This window comes from Nothoprocta perdicaria, unplaced genomic scaffold (genome assembly GCF_003342845.1).
Source record: "Nothoprocta perdicaria isolate Ctin4 unplaced genomic scaffold, notPer1 scaffold_76, whole genome shotgun sequence".
Lineage (NCBI taxonomy): Eukaryota > Metazoa > Chordata > Aves > Tinamiformes > Tinamidae > Nothoprocta > Nothoprocta perdicaria.
In genome coordinates, this window is record NW_020456043.1 from 2,048,569 (window position 1) to 2,063,969 (window position 15,401).

The 15,401-nt window shown below is 54.0% G+C and overlaps 2 protein-coding genes across 2 annotated transcripts in view; one reads left to right on the forward strand and one right to left on the reverse strand.

The window, feature by feature from the left end:
• NEMF (nuclear export mediator factor) overlaps positions 1-3,345 on the forward strand; it is a 28,055-nt gene extending 24,710 nt beyond the window's left edge. The window contains exons 28-34 of the mRNA XM_026051500.1: positions 154-231; positions 312-503; positions 931-963; positions 1,965-2,071; positions 2,153-2,196; positions 2,294-2,373; positions 3,036-3,345. Of these exons, the coding sequence (XP_025907285.1) occupies positions 154-231; positions 312-503; positions 931-963; positions 1,965-2,071; positions 2,153-2,196; positions 2,294-2,373; positions 3,036-3,113 (612 nt within the window). The 3' untranslated portion in view covers positions 3,114-3,345. The remainder of the gene's footprint in view (positions 1-153; positions 232-311; positions 504-930; positions 964-1,964; positions 2,072-2,152; positions 2,197-2,293; positions 2,374-3,035) is intronic.
• An 895-nt stretch (positions 3,346-4,240) lies between these two features.
• KLHDC2 (kelch domain containing 2) lies at positions 4,241-14,658 on the reverse strand. The gene is made up of 13 exons (XM_026051520.1): positions 14,006-14,658; positions 13,084-13,163; positions 12,080-12,197; positions 10,629-10,744; positions 8,600-8,681; positions 8,416-8,499; positions 7,127-7,207; positions 6,991-7,049; positions 6,479-6,588; positions 5,984-6,056; positions 5,245-5,332; positions 4,929-4,981; positions 4,241-4,634 (listed from the first exon to the last, which is right to left on the reverse strand). The coding sequence occupies exons 1-13, from the start codon at positions 14,159-14,161 to the stop codon at positions 4,511-4,513; spliced, it is 1,224 nt and encodes a 407-aa protein (XP_025907305.1). The 5' UTR covers positions 14,162-14,658; the 3' UTR covers positions 4,241-4,510.
• Between the last annotated feature and the right edge of the window lie 743 nt (positions 14,659-15,401).

A 15,401-nucleotide genomic window follows, 5' to 3' on the forward strand; every position in this document is an offset into this window, starting at 1 on the left:
CTGAAAAATAATCCCTAGGTTGGTGCGAGCTGTTCAGAAAGAGCTGCAGCAGCCCTGGAATCTGTGCATGTGGGGACAGCGTTTAGGTGCTCATGAGTGCAAGTCTCTTCAGAGGTCCCTGTTTCTAAAGCTGTTGGTATGTTTTCTCCTCAGAGTAAAATGAAGAAGATGAAGGAGAAGTACAAGGACCAGGATGAGGAGGACCGGGAGCTCATCATGAAGCTGCTGGGGGTGAGTGCCAGGGGTTGGGTCTTCCCCAAGCTGTGGCCATCCGGGCAGCTGGTTCTGACCATCCCGCTGCCTGGCTGCAGTCCGCAGGGTCGAGCAAGGAGGAGAAAGGCAAGAAAGGGAAAAAGGGGAAGACCAAGGAAGAGCCAGCCAAGAAGGCGCAGCAGAGGCCCCGGGCGGCGCAGCGCGGCGCGGCGGCGGGCAAGGAGCCGCCAGCCGCCGTCCCGCTGCTTGAGGCGCCCGACCCAGCCCTGGAGGAGCAGCAGGACGAGAAGGTCAGCGCGGCCGCCGCGCTCCCTGCGGCCGCCCTTCCCCGCCGCCCGCGGGCTCTGCGCCCAGCCAGGCCCAGCAGCGGCGGCTGCTTTGGGGCTCTGGGCAGAGCGATGGGCCCTGTGCCGGGACACGGGGGCCCATGGGTCTGGAGAGGCACYGGGCAGTGTCGGAGCGGGGACCCCGGGGGGCTGCCCCTCACCCTGGCAGCAGACCTGGGGAGCCCCGAGCGCTGCCCGCGCAGGGGCGAGGAGCCAGGYCCTCCTCCCAGATCGCTGTGCGCCCAGCCAGAGGCTTCCACCGTGAAACGGGTGACGTTTCTGCAGCCCGTGTGGCTTCCCGGGGACCACAGGAACAAGTCCGGCTTCTCTAGGGGGTCAGAAGCACCGGGTGCTCATTTCCTCCCTGAGTCTCCTTTCTTTGTGTGTGCAGGAGGAGCAAGACCAGGAGCAGCTGGGGGCTGAGGTAAATGCCCGTCCTCGACGCTGGGGAGGTGCTGAGGGAAGGGCTGTGTCCCCGCTCGATGTCCCTGAGCGCAGCCCATGGGGACAGGACCCAAGGCTCCAGCCTGGCTCTCAGTGTGGGGATGGCCCCGAGCTGGCTGTGTTTGACAGGACAAGGGGCAGTGGGGACAAGGTGAAGCCCAGGCAGCTCCGTGTGGCCGTGAGGAAGAACTTGTTTGGTGTGAGGGTGCCCGAGCCCTGGCCCAGGCTGCCCAGGGAGGCTGCGGAGGCTCCTGCTCTGCAGATCTTCCCAAGGCGCCGGGATGCGCCCGGGTGCCCCGTGCTCTGGGTGTCCCTRCKGGAGCAGGGGCTGCGCTGGGGGATCTCTAGAGGTCCCTTCCAACCTCAGCCATTCTGAGGTTCTGTGTTGAGCACAACATCGCTGTCCCACGTCACACATACTGCTACCTACTGGTCAGCCCAGGTTTGTCGCTCTTTGAAAAAAAATGAAACTTTTGATTTTTCTCATCCCCTGCTTAACACACATCTCCCCTATAGCAGCCAGGGGGTGGCTGCATGGAAGCTTGTCSTTTGTCTTTGCCTGGCAAGGCCTTTGTATCCTGCAGCAGTGGTGACCCTGGCCTGGAGGAGTGTGAAGCAAGATGAGAGTTTTTTTTGGATTTAGAAATTTATTCGCTTACAAAATTGCTCGATCTATTTTGCATAATTGCAGACTGTGGGTGTACTCCAAAGCTGAAAACTAGTTCATTTCTTTAACTCCTTTAATGAAGGAGGTAAGGGGCTGTCTGCAGCGGTGGGGGGGCTTTGGTCCCCCTGCAAAGATTCCGCTGTGTTTGGAGGTCGCTTCTCGTTCAGCTGCAGCTCCGATCCATCCCATTTGAGCGATGCGACCTCCGTGTTCGGAGCTGTTGGCGGGTCAGGAGGCAGCCCTGGGGGTGGGTGGCGGCGGGGAGCAGGGGACGGCGCTGGGGGCCGTGGGGCTCATCCCGCYGCGCTGCGCAGGACGGCCAGGCCCTGCTGGGCGCCCTCACGGGGCAGCCGCACCCCGAGGACCTGCTGCTCTTCGCCGTGCCCATCTGTGCCCCCTACTCGGCCATGACYAACTACAAGTGAGTCCCAGCGCTGCGGGGAGAGGGTTGGCCCAGGCGGGAACCTGCCCCAYGACTCACAGCGACCTGCTCTTTTGCAAGGTACAAAGTGAAGCTCACTCCAGGCACCCAGAAGAAGGGCAAAGGTACCGTGCTGGACACCCGAATCCTTCCCTGTGCTCTGCCTGCTGGAGCGGGCGCCCTTTTAGACACTGGTTAATTCTTCTGTCTCTGTTTCTGCAGCTGCAAAGATTGCCTTGCATAATTTTATGCAATCTAAAGAAGCTACTGCAAGAGAAAAAGATCTGTTTCGCAGTGTGAAGGTGACTTTCTCTTGTGGGGGGAGAAAAAAACCCTGTGCTGCAGCAGAAAGGCAGTTCACAGCTGCCCCTGCTCTGGGGGGTGAATATGTCCCCAACGCCTGGTGCTCTGGCCCGGTCCCCTGCCGTGTGCGGTGTCCCTCRGGCAGCTGCTCTGCTTGGGCCGGTCATGCTGGCTCAGCCCCGCTGGTGTCGTTGGGCATTGGGTTTCTGGCCAGGTCTTTGCCGATGCAAACAACAGGTTTGACGAAGGGAAAGGCCTCGAGGGAGGGAAATTCCCACGGCTCAATTCCTAGGCCAGGGAAAGCCCAGGGCCCAGGGAGATCAGGGTTTGGCCCAGGCAGATGGGGCATCCAGGTCCGATCCAGAGCAGCCCGGTTGGAGCTGCCCAGGGGGCACCCAGCGCCGCAGACTCCCTCCCAAACACCCGCTCCCTGGTTAACGGGTGCCAGGGAGCGGGTCCTGCCCTGTGACTGGCGGAGCCGCCCGTCCCACGGCCCCAGTGTGTGGGAGCTGCCCCTGCCGCAGCCTGGGGTGCTGTGCAGGGACTGGGCAGACCCGCTCCGAGCAGGAAGCACTGTTGGGCACATTGGAAGCAGGAGCAGGACAGGATGTTTTTACATGTTCCCATTACCTGCCATTTCTCACCTTTTCCTGTTTTGCAGGATACCGACTTGTCAAGAAATATTCCTGGCAAAGTGAAGGTGTCGGCGCCGAATCTCCTGAACAGGAAAAAGAAGTGAAGCCGTCGCTGCTCGTGGTTCCTGTTCCCACTCACCACTGCTCCTGCCCTGAGATCCAGCTGTGGCCAAGGGCCCCCCGGGACGGACGCAGCGACGCCCCGCGGAGCGGGCACAGGAGGAGCAGCTCCGGCCTGCTGCGTTCATGGACTCAACAGCTCTACCTGCTCCACGTGGCATGAAAACCTGCAAGTAAATTACTGCCCTTGGGCCGGCGACATCATCGCAAGCTGCTCTTTCTTTCATGCTTCGAGTTGGGGGGGGCCAAGGCCGCGTTCCCTGCGCGCTGGGCAGGTTGTGCTGAGCGCCTTGCTGCAGCAAAGGCACCAGCGTTTCTGCTTATTTGGGGCAAACGGGCCCTTGCTGTTAGCTAAACGCTCTGCCCTTTATTTGGGGAGGATGGTGCAGGTGAGGCCGAAGGCTGCTCTGTGACTCCTGCCCCCCTGGAAGAGGAGGGAGGCAGGAGAGAAGAGGCCGAGGGCGGCTCCGCCTGCTGTGCCAGGGATTCCTGCACGCAGGGAGCTGAGGGGCCTCTTTGCTCTCACAGGGGCTTGCAGGACCCTGAGCACTGGCTCCAGTTGTAGCCCAAACATAAAAAAGGAACTGGTGCAGGAATTAGGAGCCTGGAGGCATTTTGTACAAGTCAACGTTTTTATTGAAGTTTCAGGACATTTTACATGTGATTTAACCCCCCCCTCCCACAGCAACCGCAGCTATGGCGCTGCAGCCGAGTCCCCCAGGCAGGCGCCGACCCCGCAGAGCTGCTTCCCTAGACCAGGCCTGGGATCGGGCCTGGGGCTGCAGGGAGCTCAGGCAGCCGCTCGAGCTCCTGCCCTGGCCAGGGCAGCCTTGCTGCTCCCCAAGGGTCACAATTCAAGTTCCACAACATGAAAGACAAACTAGAACCAAGCCGCAGCGACGCTTCAACACCTGAAGGTTKGGACAGTTGAGCTACTCTGATTACACAGGGTTCTGTAGAGCTGTTTCCCTGACCATCACCAGCGCTGCCAGGACCTGTCGCGCMGCCGCTCTGTGCGCGCCGTGGCCGGCCCCCGCAGCCCCAGCTTTGCTCCTGGCCGGGCCTGGGCCCCTGCAGCGCGGCCGTCCCACACCCGTGCTGCCTCTCTCCGGGCCTGGGGCTGCCCCTCGCATGTCCTTCAAGTTAGACAAACCCAGAGCCAGTTCTAGCTCAAGCAGGAGGCTCCAGCTGCACTCGCCTTAAATACATTTATTGCAAACATCTTTACACAAAAATAGGTTCTCTCTAGGCCATTCACATGCAACTTAAAAGGCAGGAAGCAACTACCTACGCTGCTAACACTAGTTAATCTATACAAGTTTAATGTTTGCCACACGTGGTAAAATTATTACATCTTGCAGCGTGGCGGGGCCGCGCGCGCTCAGGAGCCCGAGGTGTTGTTGCTGCCGAAGCGCTGGTTGACGCTGTGCAGCAAGTGCTTGGGGAGGCAGTTCCAGGAGCTGGCCAGCATCTCCTTGAAGCAGATGACGGCCTCGAGGCACAGCCTGGGCAGGGAGAGCAGRAGGGGGGACGAGAGATAAGCCAATTATTTAAAGCTAATTAGTTCGGAGCTGGCCTCATCCTCATCRGTACCAAGTGGGTGCTTTAGGAAAGGAATCTTGCCAGTGGCTCTTCTAACTGGCTGGTGCTGTTCCCTCTMCCAGGAAAGGAAATAGCTTCTTCGAGCTTTCTTTGAAGGAACAAAAATGCTCCGCAGTGTCCCAGGAACAGAGAGCAGCTCTGCCCTTGGCCCTGTGCTAGTCACCTACACGCAGCCAGGTTACAGATTTCTTTCTTACCTTACAAGGGATCGTGGTTGCAGAGAAAACACCAGTATCTCGTTGCTGTGAGCCTGCGGGSGAGAAGGAGAGGGGCAGGGGGTTASGCGGCTGCCGTCACCCCCGGGCTCCGCGGYGGGGCTGGGGGAGACGAGGGCTGGAGCGCGGAGCGGTGACCGAGGACCCGGCTCCTAGCGAGGCGGCCGCACGCTCCCCCTCGGAGCGCAGCTTGTGCCGCCTCCCAGCGCTCCCTCGAGCAGCCCAGCGCCCGCGCGCATCCCTGGCCCCCGCGGCAAGGCTGCGCTGCACGCGCAGGGAAAGCTCCACGTGAACTCACCGCTTTGGAATGGGCGAGCAAGTTGTTGGCACAGCCCCCGAACACGATCACCTCTCCCTCTTCGCTGGCACAGGCYGTGTGCCACAACCTGCAAACGCAAGACGTTGACACAACCGAGCACAAAGACCTCCAGCCCCAAACGCAGCTTGGGGACTCGCTGGGAAGTTAAGGTGCAGTCTGCCCGGCGCTGGCTCATCCCGAAGAGCTGCCGGGGAGAGAAGGAAGGTTCCCRGGCAGCAGCCCCGGCCCCACGCGCTGGCACCGCGGCCCCTTCCTTCCCTCCAGCTCCCCGAGGGGCCGACACAGCAGGAGCAGCAACGCGCTGTGCAGAATGCGCTGTGCAAAACGYGCCCTGCAAAATGACCGTGCAAAATGCGGGGCCATCCCCTCCGTCACAGGCACTGAGTGCCCCAGCTGCCCTGCCCTGCCCGACGCCACACGCAGAGCTTGGAGCACCGGGCGCTGCAGCCGGGGATAGAGCCGAAAGCCCCATCTGCGGTTCCTGCTGTTTTGCAAACAAAGGATTAAGTTAAAGCCTCTCTCCAGCACCGGTCACGCGCGGCGTTAATCTCGCTGCTGTGCTTATGCTCAAAACAGCACCACTGCCTGGGCAGAAGCTGCTCAGTGAAGGCACTGTGTTGGTCAGTGCTGTGAAGAGGATTGTGCTGTGTCCCTGTCGTGCCAGCAGGAAAGGTTCCCTTGCTCGATTTCTGTGTTTCCCGGGAAGCAAACAGCTTACCTTGGCTTTTCAGAGTAGTTGTGCTCAAACTGTATCCATTCRTTCTTGCTGATACAATAAATCCAAGCGTCACCTAAAAAAACACCCCACAAAATCCCCAGCACAAACAGTATTCCATCAGCTCTTTCGTATTGGTTGGAATAACGACATACTCTGATATTACTGCTACTAAATCAACCAAGCTTCTCAGGGCAAACCCTGCAGCGCTGCTTCTGTGAAGAGAGGCYTTGCAGGAACAAAGGGAGGGGGAAACGGGGGCAGAGAGGGCCCTGCCCGCGCGCAGCCTGCCCAAGGGGCACCCTAGAGCACCTGCATTTCTGTAGCTAGTGGTATCAGGGACTCCGCGGTGACAGTTTAGCTGCCGGCCAGGGGAGGTCAGTGACACGAGGGCACAGACAGAATCCAGCAAGAATCCCGGCTGATTCCCCAGCAACCCGGGCTGCTGCGGCCTGTGCTCGGACAAAACRCAGCACGAGACCCTTGGGAATGACTTACTGAGGGGCTGCTTGTCCGTGGTGAATCCCCCAAAGAGGAAGAGATGATCCGAGGAAATCGGTGTTAGGGAATGCCAGGATCGCCCTACGGGGCACAGGCCTTGCGTGATGCTGTTGTGAGGAAGAGCAGCACAAGTTACTGGTAACGCTGCAGGACAGCGTCGCTGTTTCTTCCTGCTCTGGTCATTTTTCGGGTATTTGAGTCGCCCGCCGCAGCCGCTCCGCGCAGCCTCTGGCCCCAGCACAGTTAGTTTGTTCAGGCTGCCAAAAGGCAGCTCACTGAGACACCAACCGCCCCGCGCGGCCAGGCTGCTCSTAGCGGTGCCAGCAATTCCCGACAGCAACAGGGCTGGGAGGATCAGTTCTGCTTGATCACTTAGACTTCATTAAGTCTTTATTAATGTGATTAGAAATAACAACCTCCCGCCAAAAAAAAACCCATCCCCAAAAATCCCCTTCCTGTGCAGTTACACGCTGCTATAAACCCCAAAGAGCTCAAGCTTTAGTACCTACATTTCATTCCACTCCCACGTATCCAGATTTAGGTAGTAAAGATCATTCATTCTGGACTCCTACAATAAAGCAGATGATGGTTCAAACACTCTGCTCGGGTTCAGGACCCCACTGCTAAACTGGGTCGGGGTCTTACTCTGTATCTGCCACCGAATACGTAGCCTCTGTTCCCAACTGTAGCACAGGCATGAGCCGCTCGCGGCGATGGAGTTTTACCCTGGAAAAGAAAACGGGAGGTAAGAAGGGGAGCTCATGTGATAAAGCAGCAGCAGGAAGGGAGACCTGCAGAGGAGGGGAGCAGGGCTGAGCACCCAGGGCCAGCGCTGCGGATCTGCAACGAGGCCGAGGAGAAGCTGAGCTACAGGGAGGCTTATCAGGCTGCTAATGGGCAGGGGTGGGAAAACATGCAGCCAGTCACACTGCGGATGGAAAGCTGCTGTCCTTGGTGAACAGGAGATCAGAAAATTGACTGAGGAAGGACTCGCCCCCTGCCCTTTCAGTGGCAAGCTATAAACCCTGCTTTTAAAARAGGCTCAGGTAGACACGGAAAACCTCAGACTGAAATCGAGACAATGAGGTAATGAACCATTAAGCAATATCTTTCCTAGAACTGCTTCCAAGGTATTTTTCAGTCCTGCGTGTATTAGGACAACAGAATTTTTCAATGATCTGAATGGCCACTTTATCTCAGATTTCAGTTCCCCCATGTCCGTGGCTGTAATTCCAGCCGTATCTCAGCACTCAGGGACGTTTCAACGGCCTCTGCTTGCAATTACAACAGACTCATCGGGGCTGTTTCCATCAGCCCCATACCGAGCGCAACAGGCCGGAGCGTCGCGCGGCAGCGAGGCCGGCGGGGACCCGGGCTGCACTGCCGCAAGCTCCCCAGGAGAGCAAAACCATGGGGGAAAGCAGGTCCATAGGCGAAAAGGGACGTGATGAGAAGACCAAGTAGGACAAAAGGCTGGTTTCCCACTTTCAGCAAGTAGACARGACCTGGGGGGCAGGTTTAGTTCAGTCAGAGTTCCAGAGTTTAGTTAGCCCTGGAATTCTGTAGCTCCGGATATTAGGAGCTAGTTTATATCCTGAAGAAGGGATCAAGGGGCACCCGAGAGCTGCTCACACAGCAGCTCGAGACGGTCAACATGTCAACAAGGCTGCAGGGTAGAGCAGGAAAACAGAAAAAAACTATTCTGGGYGTAGATACGTGCCTCGTGCTCCATCGCCATCTCTGCTAGAAGAATGGCAGGAAGAGAGGCTGCGGACGGGCAGGCTCGGAGCTGCCCACGGCCCGGGCACACGGAGCAGCTACGGGCCAGAAGCATCGCGCTCATTCTCACAGGTGGTGACAAGAGGCAGGACAGACAACGCGCACGTCTCTGAGGAGCTCCAACACAGAATAACCGACATGAGAACAGTCATTACCGTGGTTATAGGCTGGCTCCAAGTAAAGGTTTCAGTGTCCAGAACATGTACGTGATCGTTCCAACCTCTAGGAAGACCTGAGTTCTTTAAAATCCAACAAGAAACAAGGTATAATAATCATTAATTGAATATTAGATTTGAAGTTTAAACAGAAATCATTTCAAAGTGGGAAACGATTGCTTACCCAAAAAGAGGTTTCATCAAACTCAAAAGTTCCTCGTTGTTTCCCTTCAGGAAAATAACCATAGCCTCCAAAAAATATTAGCCTGAAACAGAAGGGCATTGAGATTATCAGAAATGCGACCACATTCATTGCAACCACATTCACTGCTACACACTAAAGCTATGTAAAGGCTGTATGAGACACAAGCCAGGAAAACAAGGGAAGCCCCTTTGGCTCCACTGCTTCTGACAGGCTACGCTGCCGGCCCCRGGCACCCCGTGAGCTGCCCTGCACCCCCGGAGCGCCTCCCCAGGCCTCGGGCTCCAAAGCTCTGCTCCCGCCGCGGGCTCCGGGAGCTGCCGCTTGGGCACCGCGCTCAGGCGCYGCCGCGGGGCTCCCACCCAGCAGCCGCTGCTGTTTCCCCCTGCTGCCCTTTCCGAGCCCTTCGCATGTTTTCCCTCCCCCCCCGAGTCCAAAACCTGGGTTTATTGCCATGAAACGCAGAGGAAAAGCACACGGGGGGCACGTGAAAGGGACACGGGGGAGGGCAGGCTCTGAGGAAGGGGAGCTCTGCCCGTGMGGGACCAAGCCCAGGGCACCGTGGGCAGCAGCCCTGACCAGCAGCGCGGCCCGCGAAGGCTCCCGTTTGGTTTCTCTGCCTAGGAAAGAGTTTTCTTCTTTGCGCTTGTGTTTTGTTTCAGAGCAATCAGTCACTCAGGCGATTGCTCTGTTGTTGTGAGCAATCAGTCACTTACGTGATTTTGCTGCTCTTTTAAAATGTAATTTACATTTAATGTTTGCAGTTCAGTGCTTATTAGCAACGAATGGCATGGTTTTGCCAGAAAGTTTTATTAAATTATAAGATACCAGGAAACTGTCTGCACTGCCTAACCAAGCACAAGCCCACAGCTCCAACCCAACAGATTTACGTCTAAAATGATTCTCAAGGGAAAAAAAGGAACAAAAAAACCCTCAGCCTTGACAAGGCTACAGAACCCCCCACACTGCACGGATGGAAACAGGAACCCTTCTTGCTGCGAGGCTGCAACACAGGCGCTTTCCAGCCTCYCGGGGTCTGTATGGTGAGTGCTGCACAACATGCAATGCACGAGGCAGCACAGGTGCCTCACACATCGGAATCACCCTGTATGGGCCAGGCAGCAGCTGCCAGCACCCCGACTGCCTCTGCCTCGGGGGAGCCCAATTCGACACAACCGAGACCCGCTGTAGCAACAGGCAGCCGATGYCTGTGCTGGGCAGGGCAAGCTCTGCTTGAGAAATTCCCTCTGGGAGCTGGCGCTGCCCCAGCTCAACAAAGGGGCAAGGAGGCAGCAGCGTTCTGCCCACCAGCTCGCCCACCTTATCTTCCTCCTCATCATCTTTTCCAAGGCTTGAAATGCCAGGCGGCCTCTTGGCACCTCTTGGACGCTGTCCCAACRCATTAAATTGGGTAACATCAACAAGAGTTCAGCTAACACATTCCTTGCTTTGCGTAACTGGCACAAACACCCTGAGCTCATCGTGTGGAAGAGCCACGCACAGCYTTAGATTAAAACGGTTTCCCATTCCTGACCAGTCAAAGAAAGACAAGCTGTCCCACCAGGTGTGACAAAAACACTGCCTTTTGCATGGTACCCAGAATTTGAGGATAGCTGTATGTGAAGATCAACTCCAGATGCAATTGCTAAGAGGAATGATGTTGATATAAGCAACTGGGATGCAGTACCTTTAAAGTAATGCCCTGAGAATGTAGAGAATTTGCCTTTGATGAGTCTCTATTTTGGACTGTGACTCACATGGATATTTTGCAGCGCATACGTACTCCGATTAGGAGTGAGGTTTTCTCATTTATCAAAGGTTAAGGGTCTGAACCRCTTCGAAGGGCTGGCTGGGCAACAAGCCTAGCATTTTCCTGAAGCACGTACGTGCTGCGGGCGAAGAGTCCTCTGGCAGTTTTTGCTCAAACAAAAAGACACGACAGCGACAAGACCAAGAGCGATTAAAGGCGCGCGTAAGGAGAGCTCTAGTGACTTCGTTGCTGGAGCCTTACTTGTTTTTGTAAACCCACACGCCAAGTTTGTCCTTTGATGAAGGGGGGACCCCCTGACATTCTACTCTGACCCACTGCAGCACTTTGTCCGTGGATCTGGAATTTAACATGTAGAACTGTAGAAAATAAAAAGATTTCTTTTACCCACAGAGTTAGCTTAAAGCTTAAGTCTGATTGATGTTAATGTGTTAACTTTTAACTAGCATGTATTGGAACAGAAGTAATTTAAAAGCATTTTTCCTAACTACGTGAACGCTGGTTATATTTTGTACAAAATATGGAGCCAAAAGTCCTTATTTTGCAGACTCCAACCCCAAATACTCTTTTGCCAAAGCAAGAGAACTATGGATACTGATTTTTACCATCTGGAATCAGAAATGGGATAAAATGAAGATGAGTACAAAGCAGCAATTGTCTTACAATAAACAAATCTAGTTCAAGACTTTTTTTTTTTTATGGTATCAGCTTCTTAGCACATTACATCATTATACATTGAGAGCAATTGCTGGTACGGATATATAAAGTAACTGAAATGCAGCAGTAGGAAGCAAGTCACACTTTATAAAATCAGTTTGCTTTAGACTGCTTGCAATCATTGCCCCAGGTGGCTTTCAGCTTATATTTAAAAGTGAGGTCCAAACTATTCAATTTAAATCACAATTTCAGAATATGGTAAAAYACTCCCCCAAAAACCAAAAGAGTAGTGTTTCAAACAACCACAGAGCTGTTACAAATCATCTCCTGGTTATCTCCGTGGACACCAGGAACTTCCAGCTTTCAGAAAATGTAAACTCCAATCTCCAAAGCACTACAACGTACAGGGTGAACTGCTCTAATCAGCGGTAGCCAGAGCAAATCACAGGCCGTGGTGCTTTTTCAGTGGTAAAGAGCTACCAGGGAACAATCACCACATGAAATGATGCAGAGCTGAAGGTTTGCACATTCTCCAAACTTCACATGATCTRACTTGCCGCAAGAAACTAACACACTGAATAGGCAAAGTTTGCCAGCTGATCACCYGTGTGAAAACAACGCAAGGGCTGAACATTGCATTGTGTCAGTGAAAACCTTTTTGGCAAGCACAAAAAGGACATGGCTTCAATTAGTTCAAATTTGGGGAGGCTGCTGAGAGGATGATAAAGCTGGTTATCTGCTTTCAAGAAATACAGATACAGCCTCTAAGTAGAAGTATTACATTGCACAAGCTATAGAGGACACAGCAGCTGGATACATGTTCAGCATCCCGCATTATTGACATGTAAGCCCTGAAATGACATCCAGCCTGTCCTGCCATTGAGAGGAAAACACTTGTGTGATTTGTTAAGATGATGCATTTGCTTTGGATGGATTTTAATGAACTGAAAAATCAACCTCTGTGTTTTGGAAACTGAATCAAAAGCTTGCAAAGAGAAACTTACTTGTGAAGGCAGATTTGGCCTTGTGTTACTGACCTTGTTTGTATTGCCACGTGCGTGATGTCCTCCAAACAGGTACACCACTCTGTCCACACACACAGCGCAGCTTCCAGACATGGACGGGGGCACATCTCCCTCTGTTTTACTTTTCTTCCTAGAAGCACAGTTAAAAATCGTTTATCTGATAAAAATGAAGAGTGATTTTGTCTAGGGTGGAAGTTTTTAAGATTACCTCTATGTCTTTAACTAAGTCTAGTCTTTGTGGACTACTCAGTCAAGTTTTTCATACTTTTGTAGATGCAACAATTTAAAACAGTAAAGACATATTTCAGAGAGAGGTAGAGAACAGGTAATTTAAGTAAAACACTTTTAATGGAGGAGGAATCCTGCCTGCCCTGTTCAGCAGTCTGATATGCATTTTGCATTCYTGAAAATTCCAGAAAGATCCTCAGGCAAAGAAGACACATCTGTGTGAGCTGCAGGGTTTTACTTTGCTGCCTATTCCAATGCTTTGTAAATACTGTGACCACAAATGGGAGTTTCCATGCCACGTTCAAGGCCCTGCTCAGCGGCAGCGACACCTGCAAGCAGCGCTGAAGCTGCCCGTGCAGGAGCCGAGCGGCGCCGGCTTCGCCTCGCAAGGCGCTCGCTGTCTGCGGAGCTCCAGCACTGGCTCCCTTCCCTCCCCTTCCTTTTCCCTTCCTCCCTTTCCTTGAAACACAGGTTTCACACAACCCCCAGGCTCCTTGCAGCCTAAGAGACCGTGGAAGCTTCCTCCACTGCATACACATTTAAAAACCCCTTAAAAGGGTAATAAATAAAAAGCTCAATGCTGATTCTCTCATTCATGTWCCACTGTAATCACAAGTGGTACAAACACCCCTTACAGAAACTATAGCCTGTACCAGGCAGCCCAAAACACTTCATATTGGTGATCAACAATTTCTGTGATTCCCATAGGGACTCCCTGCCTAAACTGTCTCTCCTTCTTCACTATTCTTCCCTAAAATGAAAATGAGTAAATTACTTATTTACTGTACCATCTCCCAGTTTCCATGTTGTAGATCCATATTTCATCTCTGGGCAGATAGAAGTCATAAAATCCCCTAACTTGGGCGTTCTGCAGAAGAGCACAGAAAAGGCAGCATTAGGAGGACGCCTGGCATATTGGACAGCAGACTCCCCTGAACATTCACATCCCCTCAGAGATCTGACTGTGGAAGAGAGAACAGGGCAGGAGCTGCTGCCTGCTGCGCTCCTGTACCTCTCCCCAGCAGAGCAGTCCCTGGAGAGCAGGAATCAGCCTCTTCCAGCCTCTGCTGGAGACCAGACAAGCTCCCAACAGAGCCAGACACCAGCACCTACGAAAGGGAGCTAAGCCTTCCTCTCATACTCCAAACAGAATAACCAGGGTAAATATACAAGCCACAGTTTTATTTGCAGTTCCCCCCCACATGACACTAGCAGAACAATATGCTAAAGTTTTATTGTGAGCTACCAACTTATCTCCTGAGGTCACCATCAAATAAAAATAAGCTCAGCTTTGTTCTTGTTAATTTGTTTAAATGGCTTGGTTCTGCCTGGAGCGTATACATGCCCCAGCATGACAAACACCCAACCCATGATCATTAACATACAAAATACACTTGTGCTGACACCGCTCAAATAGAGCACAACTTTGCAGAGGCCACATTTCAAATCACGAGCATTTCCTTCTTGTCTAACAGAAACATCAGTGAGAAAGGCAAACACCTGCATCCCCCAAAGTTATCCGTTTGCCAAGATCTGCATTTAAGGGTCACACTTATTTCATGATTTCAAAAGCCTCAAAGATCCCATTCTAATTCATTAACTGGAATATTCTGTTATCTTTTCGGGCAGGGATTGTTTCAGAGCGCCACTCTCCAGCTACAGACACACTCCCAGCACGGTGGGGAGGCTCCTTGGCAGGGACGAACGTACCTTGTAGCCTCCCCAGACATACATACAGCGCCCGTCGGTGACGGCCACGTGCCCGCTGCGCTCCGCGGGGCTGTCGTTCTCCAGCTGCTCAAAGTTGTCCTCGGCGGCAGCCGGCACCTCTTCATCTGCCTGCAGCTCCTCGTTATCATCAGCCATTTCGGCAGAGCGCTACGGGCACGGAACACACAGAGCATTGAGAAGCAGCAGCAGGAACCGCCAGAGGAGAGAAAAAGGGAAAAAAGGAACTCGGCACTGCTCATTGCCAGTGGGAGAAGCCACGCCATGAATCAAGAAAGTTTCAGGTGGGGATTCCTGAGTTCTGTACAATTTGCAATGGTTTCAGTTGCCAAGTTTAGCAGTCTCTTCTCTCCACACAGATGCAACTAAACGCAGTAAACTTAAAKGCATTGTCTTCACTATGGTTTTCACAGAAGCTCCTGCAGCTTTTTGATCAATGTCCCTTTGGGCTGCCTAAGTCSAGTCTCCCACACACAAAATATCCAGAATCCAGCAACTCTGGGCAAGGCTACCAGAGTGAAAACCAAAGCAAAGCTGCCCAGGGGAGCACCCAGGGCACCCAGGACCGACCCTGTTATGTGAGCAGCCCCTGGCCACACTGTCACTGGGCTCACAGGGGACAAAACCCCGAACGTGGCGGACATGAAGCTGGGAGCAGAGGCTGCCATCAGCCTCGCCAGCCCCTCCTGGAGCGTCCACATTCCGCCTCGGCCGCACAGGGAACCCCCTGGGACGCCGCGAGTCGCTCCCCGCGCTCCCTCGTGCTCCTGCTCTGYGGAGGCGCCTGACCTAAAGCTGGCGTCACACCAGGACTTTCATGCCCAGATCAAAAGGCTGGGAAAGTTGGAGAGCCCCAGGCAGAGYTTTGTGTGACTAAGCAAAGGAACAGAAAGGAAAAGGACCCGAGCAGACTCCTTCCAAGCCCTAAACTCGAACAAGATCCTGAACATCCACACCATTCCTGGCAGATTCTTTTTCTCTGAAGCTCCAGTGAAGRAGACACCGCACCACTCTGCACAGATAAGGTTCTTCCTTGGAAGCTTTCTCAGACCTTCAGTGAARTCTGTTTTGCTTCAAATCCAGCAGATTTCTACCGATCTCTCTCACYCCAGTGCCTGTTTCCTCACGTATTTATTCCCACAGCACCCCACCACCCACAGGGCCGCTCTCGCCCCCTTTGCCTTGTCGTCCCTCCTGCCCTAGGTCACTCCTATCCCCACGAGTCACCCCCGGGCCCCTCTGCACGTTCTCCAAGCCCTTCCCACGGCCCGGACCCGGCAGCGGCGGCTTCCCTGGCGCCGGGGAAGGCGGACAGCGGAGCTGTCGTGTCGCACACGTAACACCGCCGCGCTCAGCAGAGCCGTTAACAGCCCCCCCC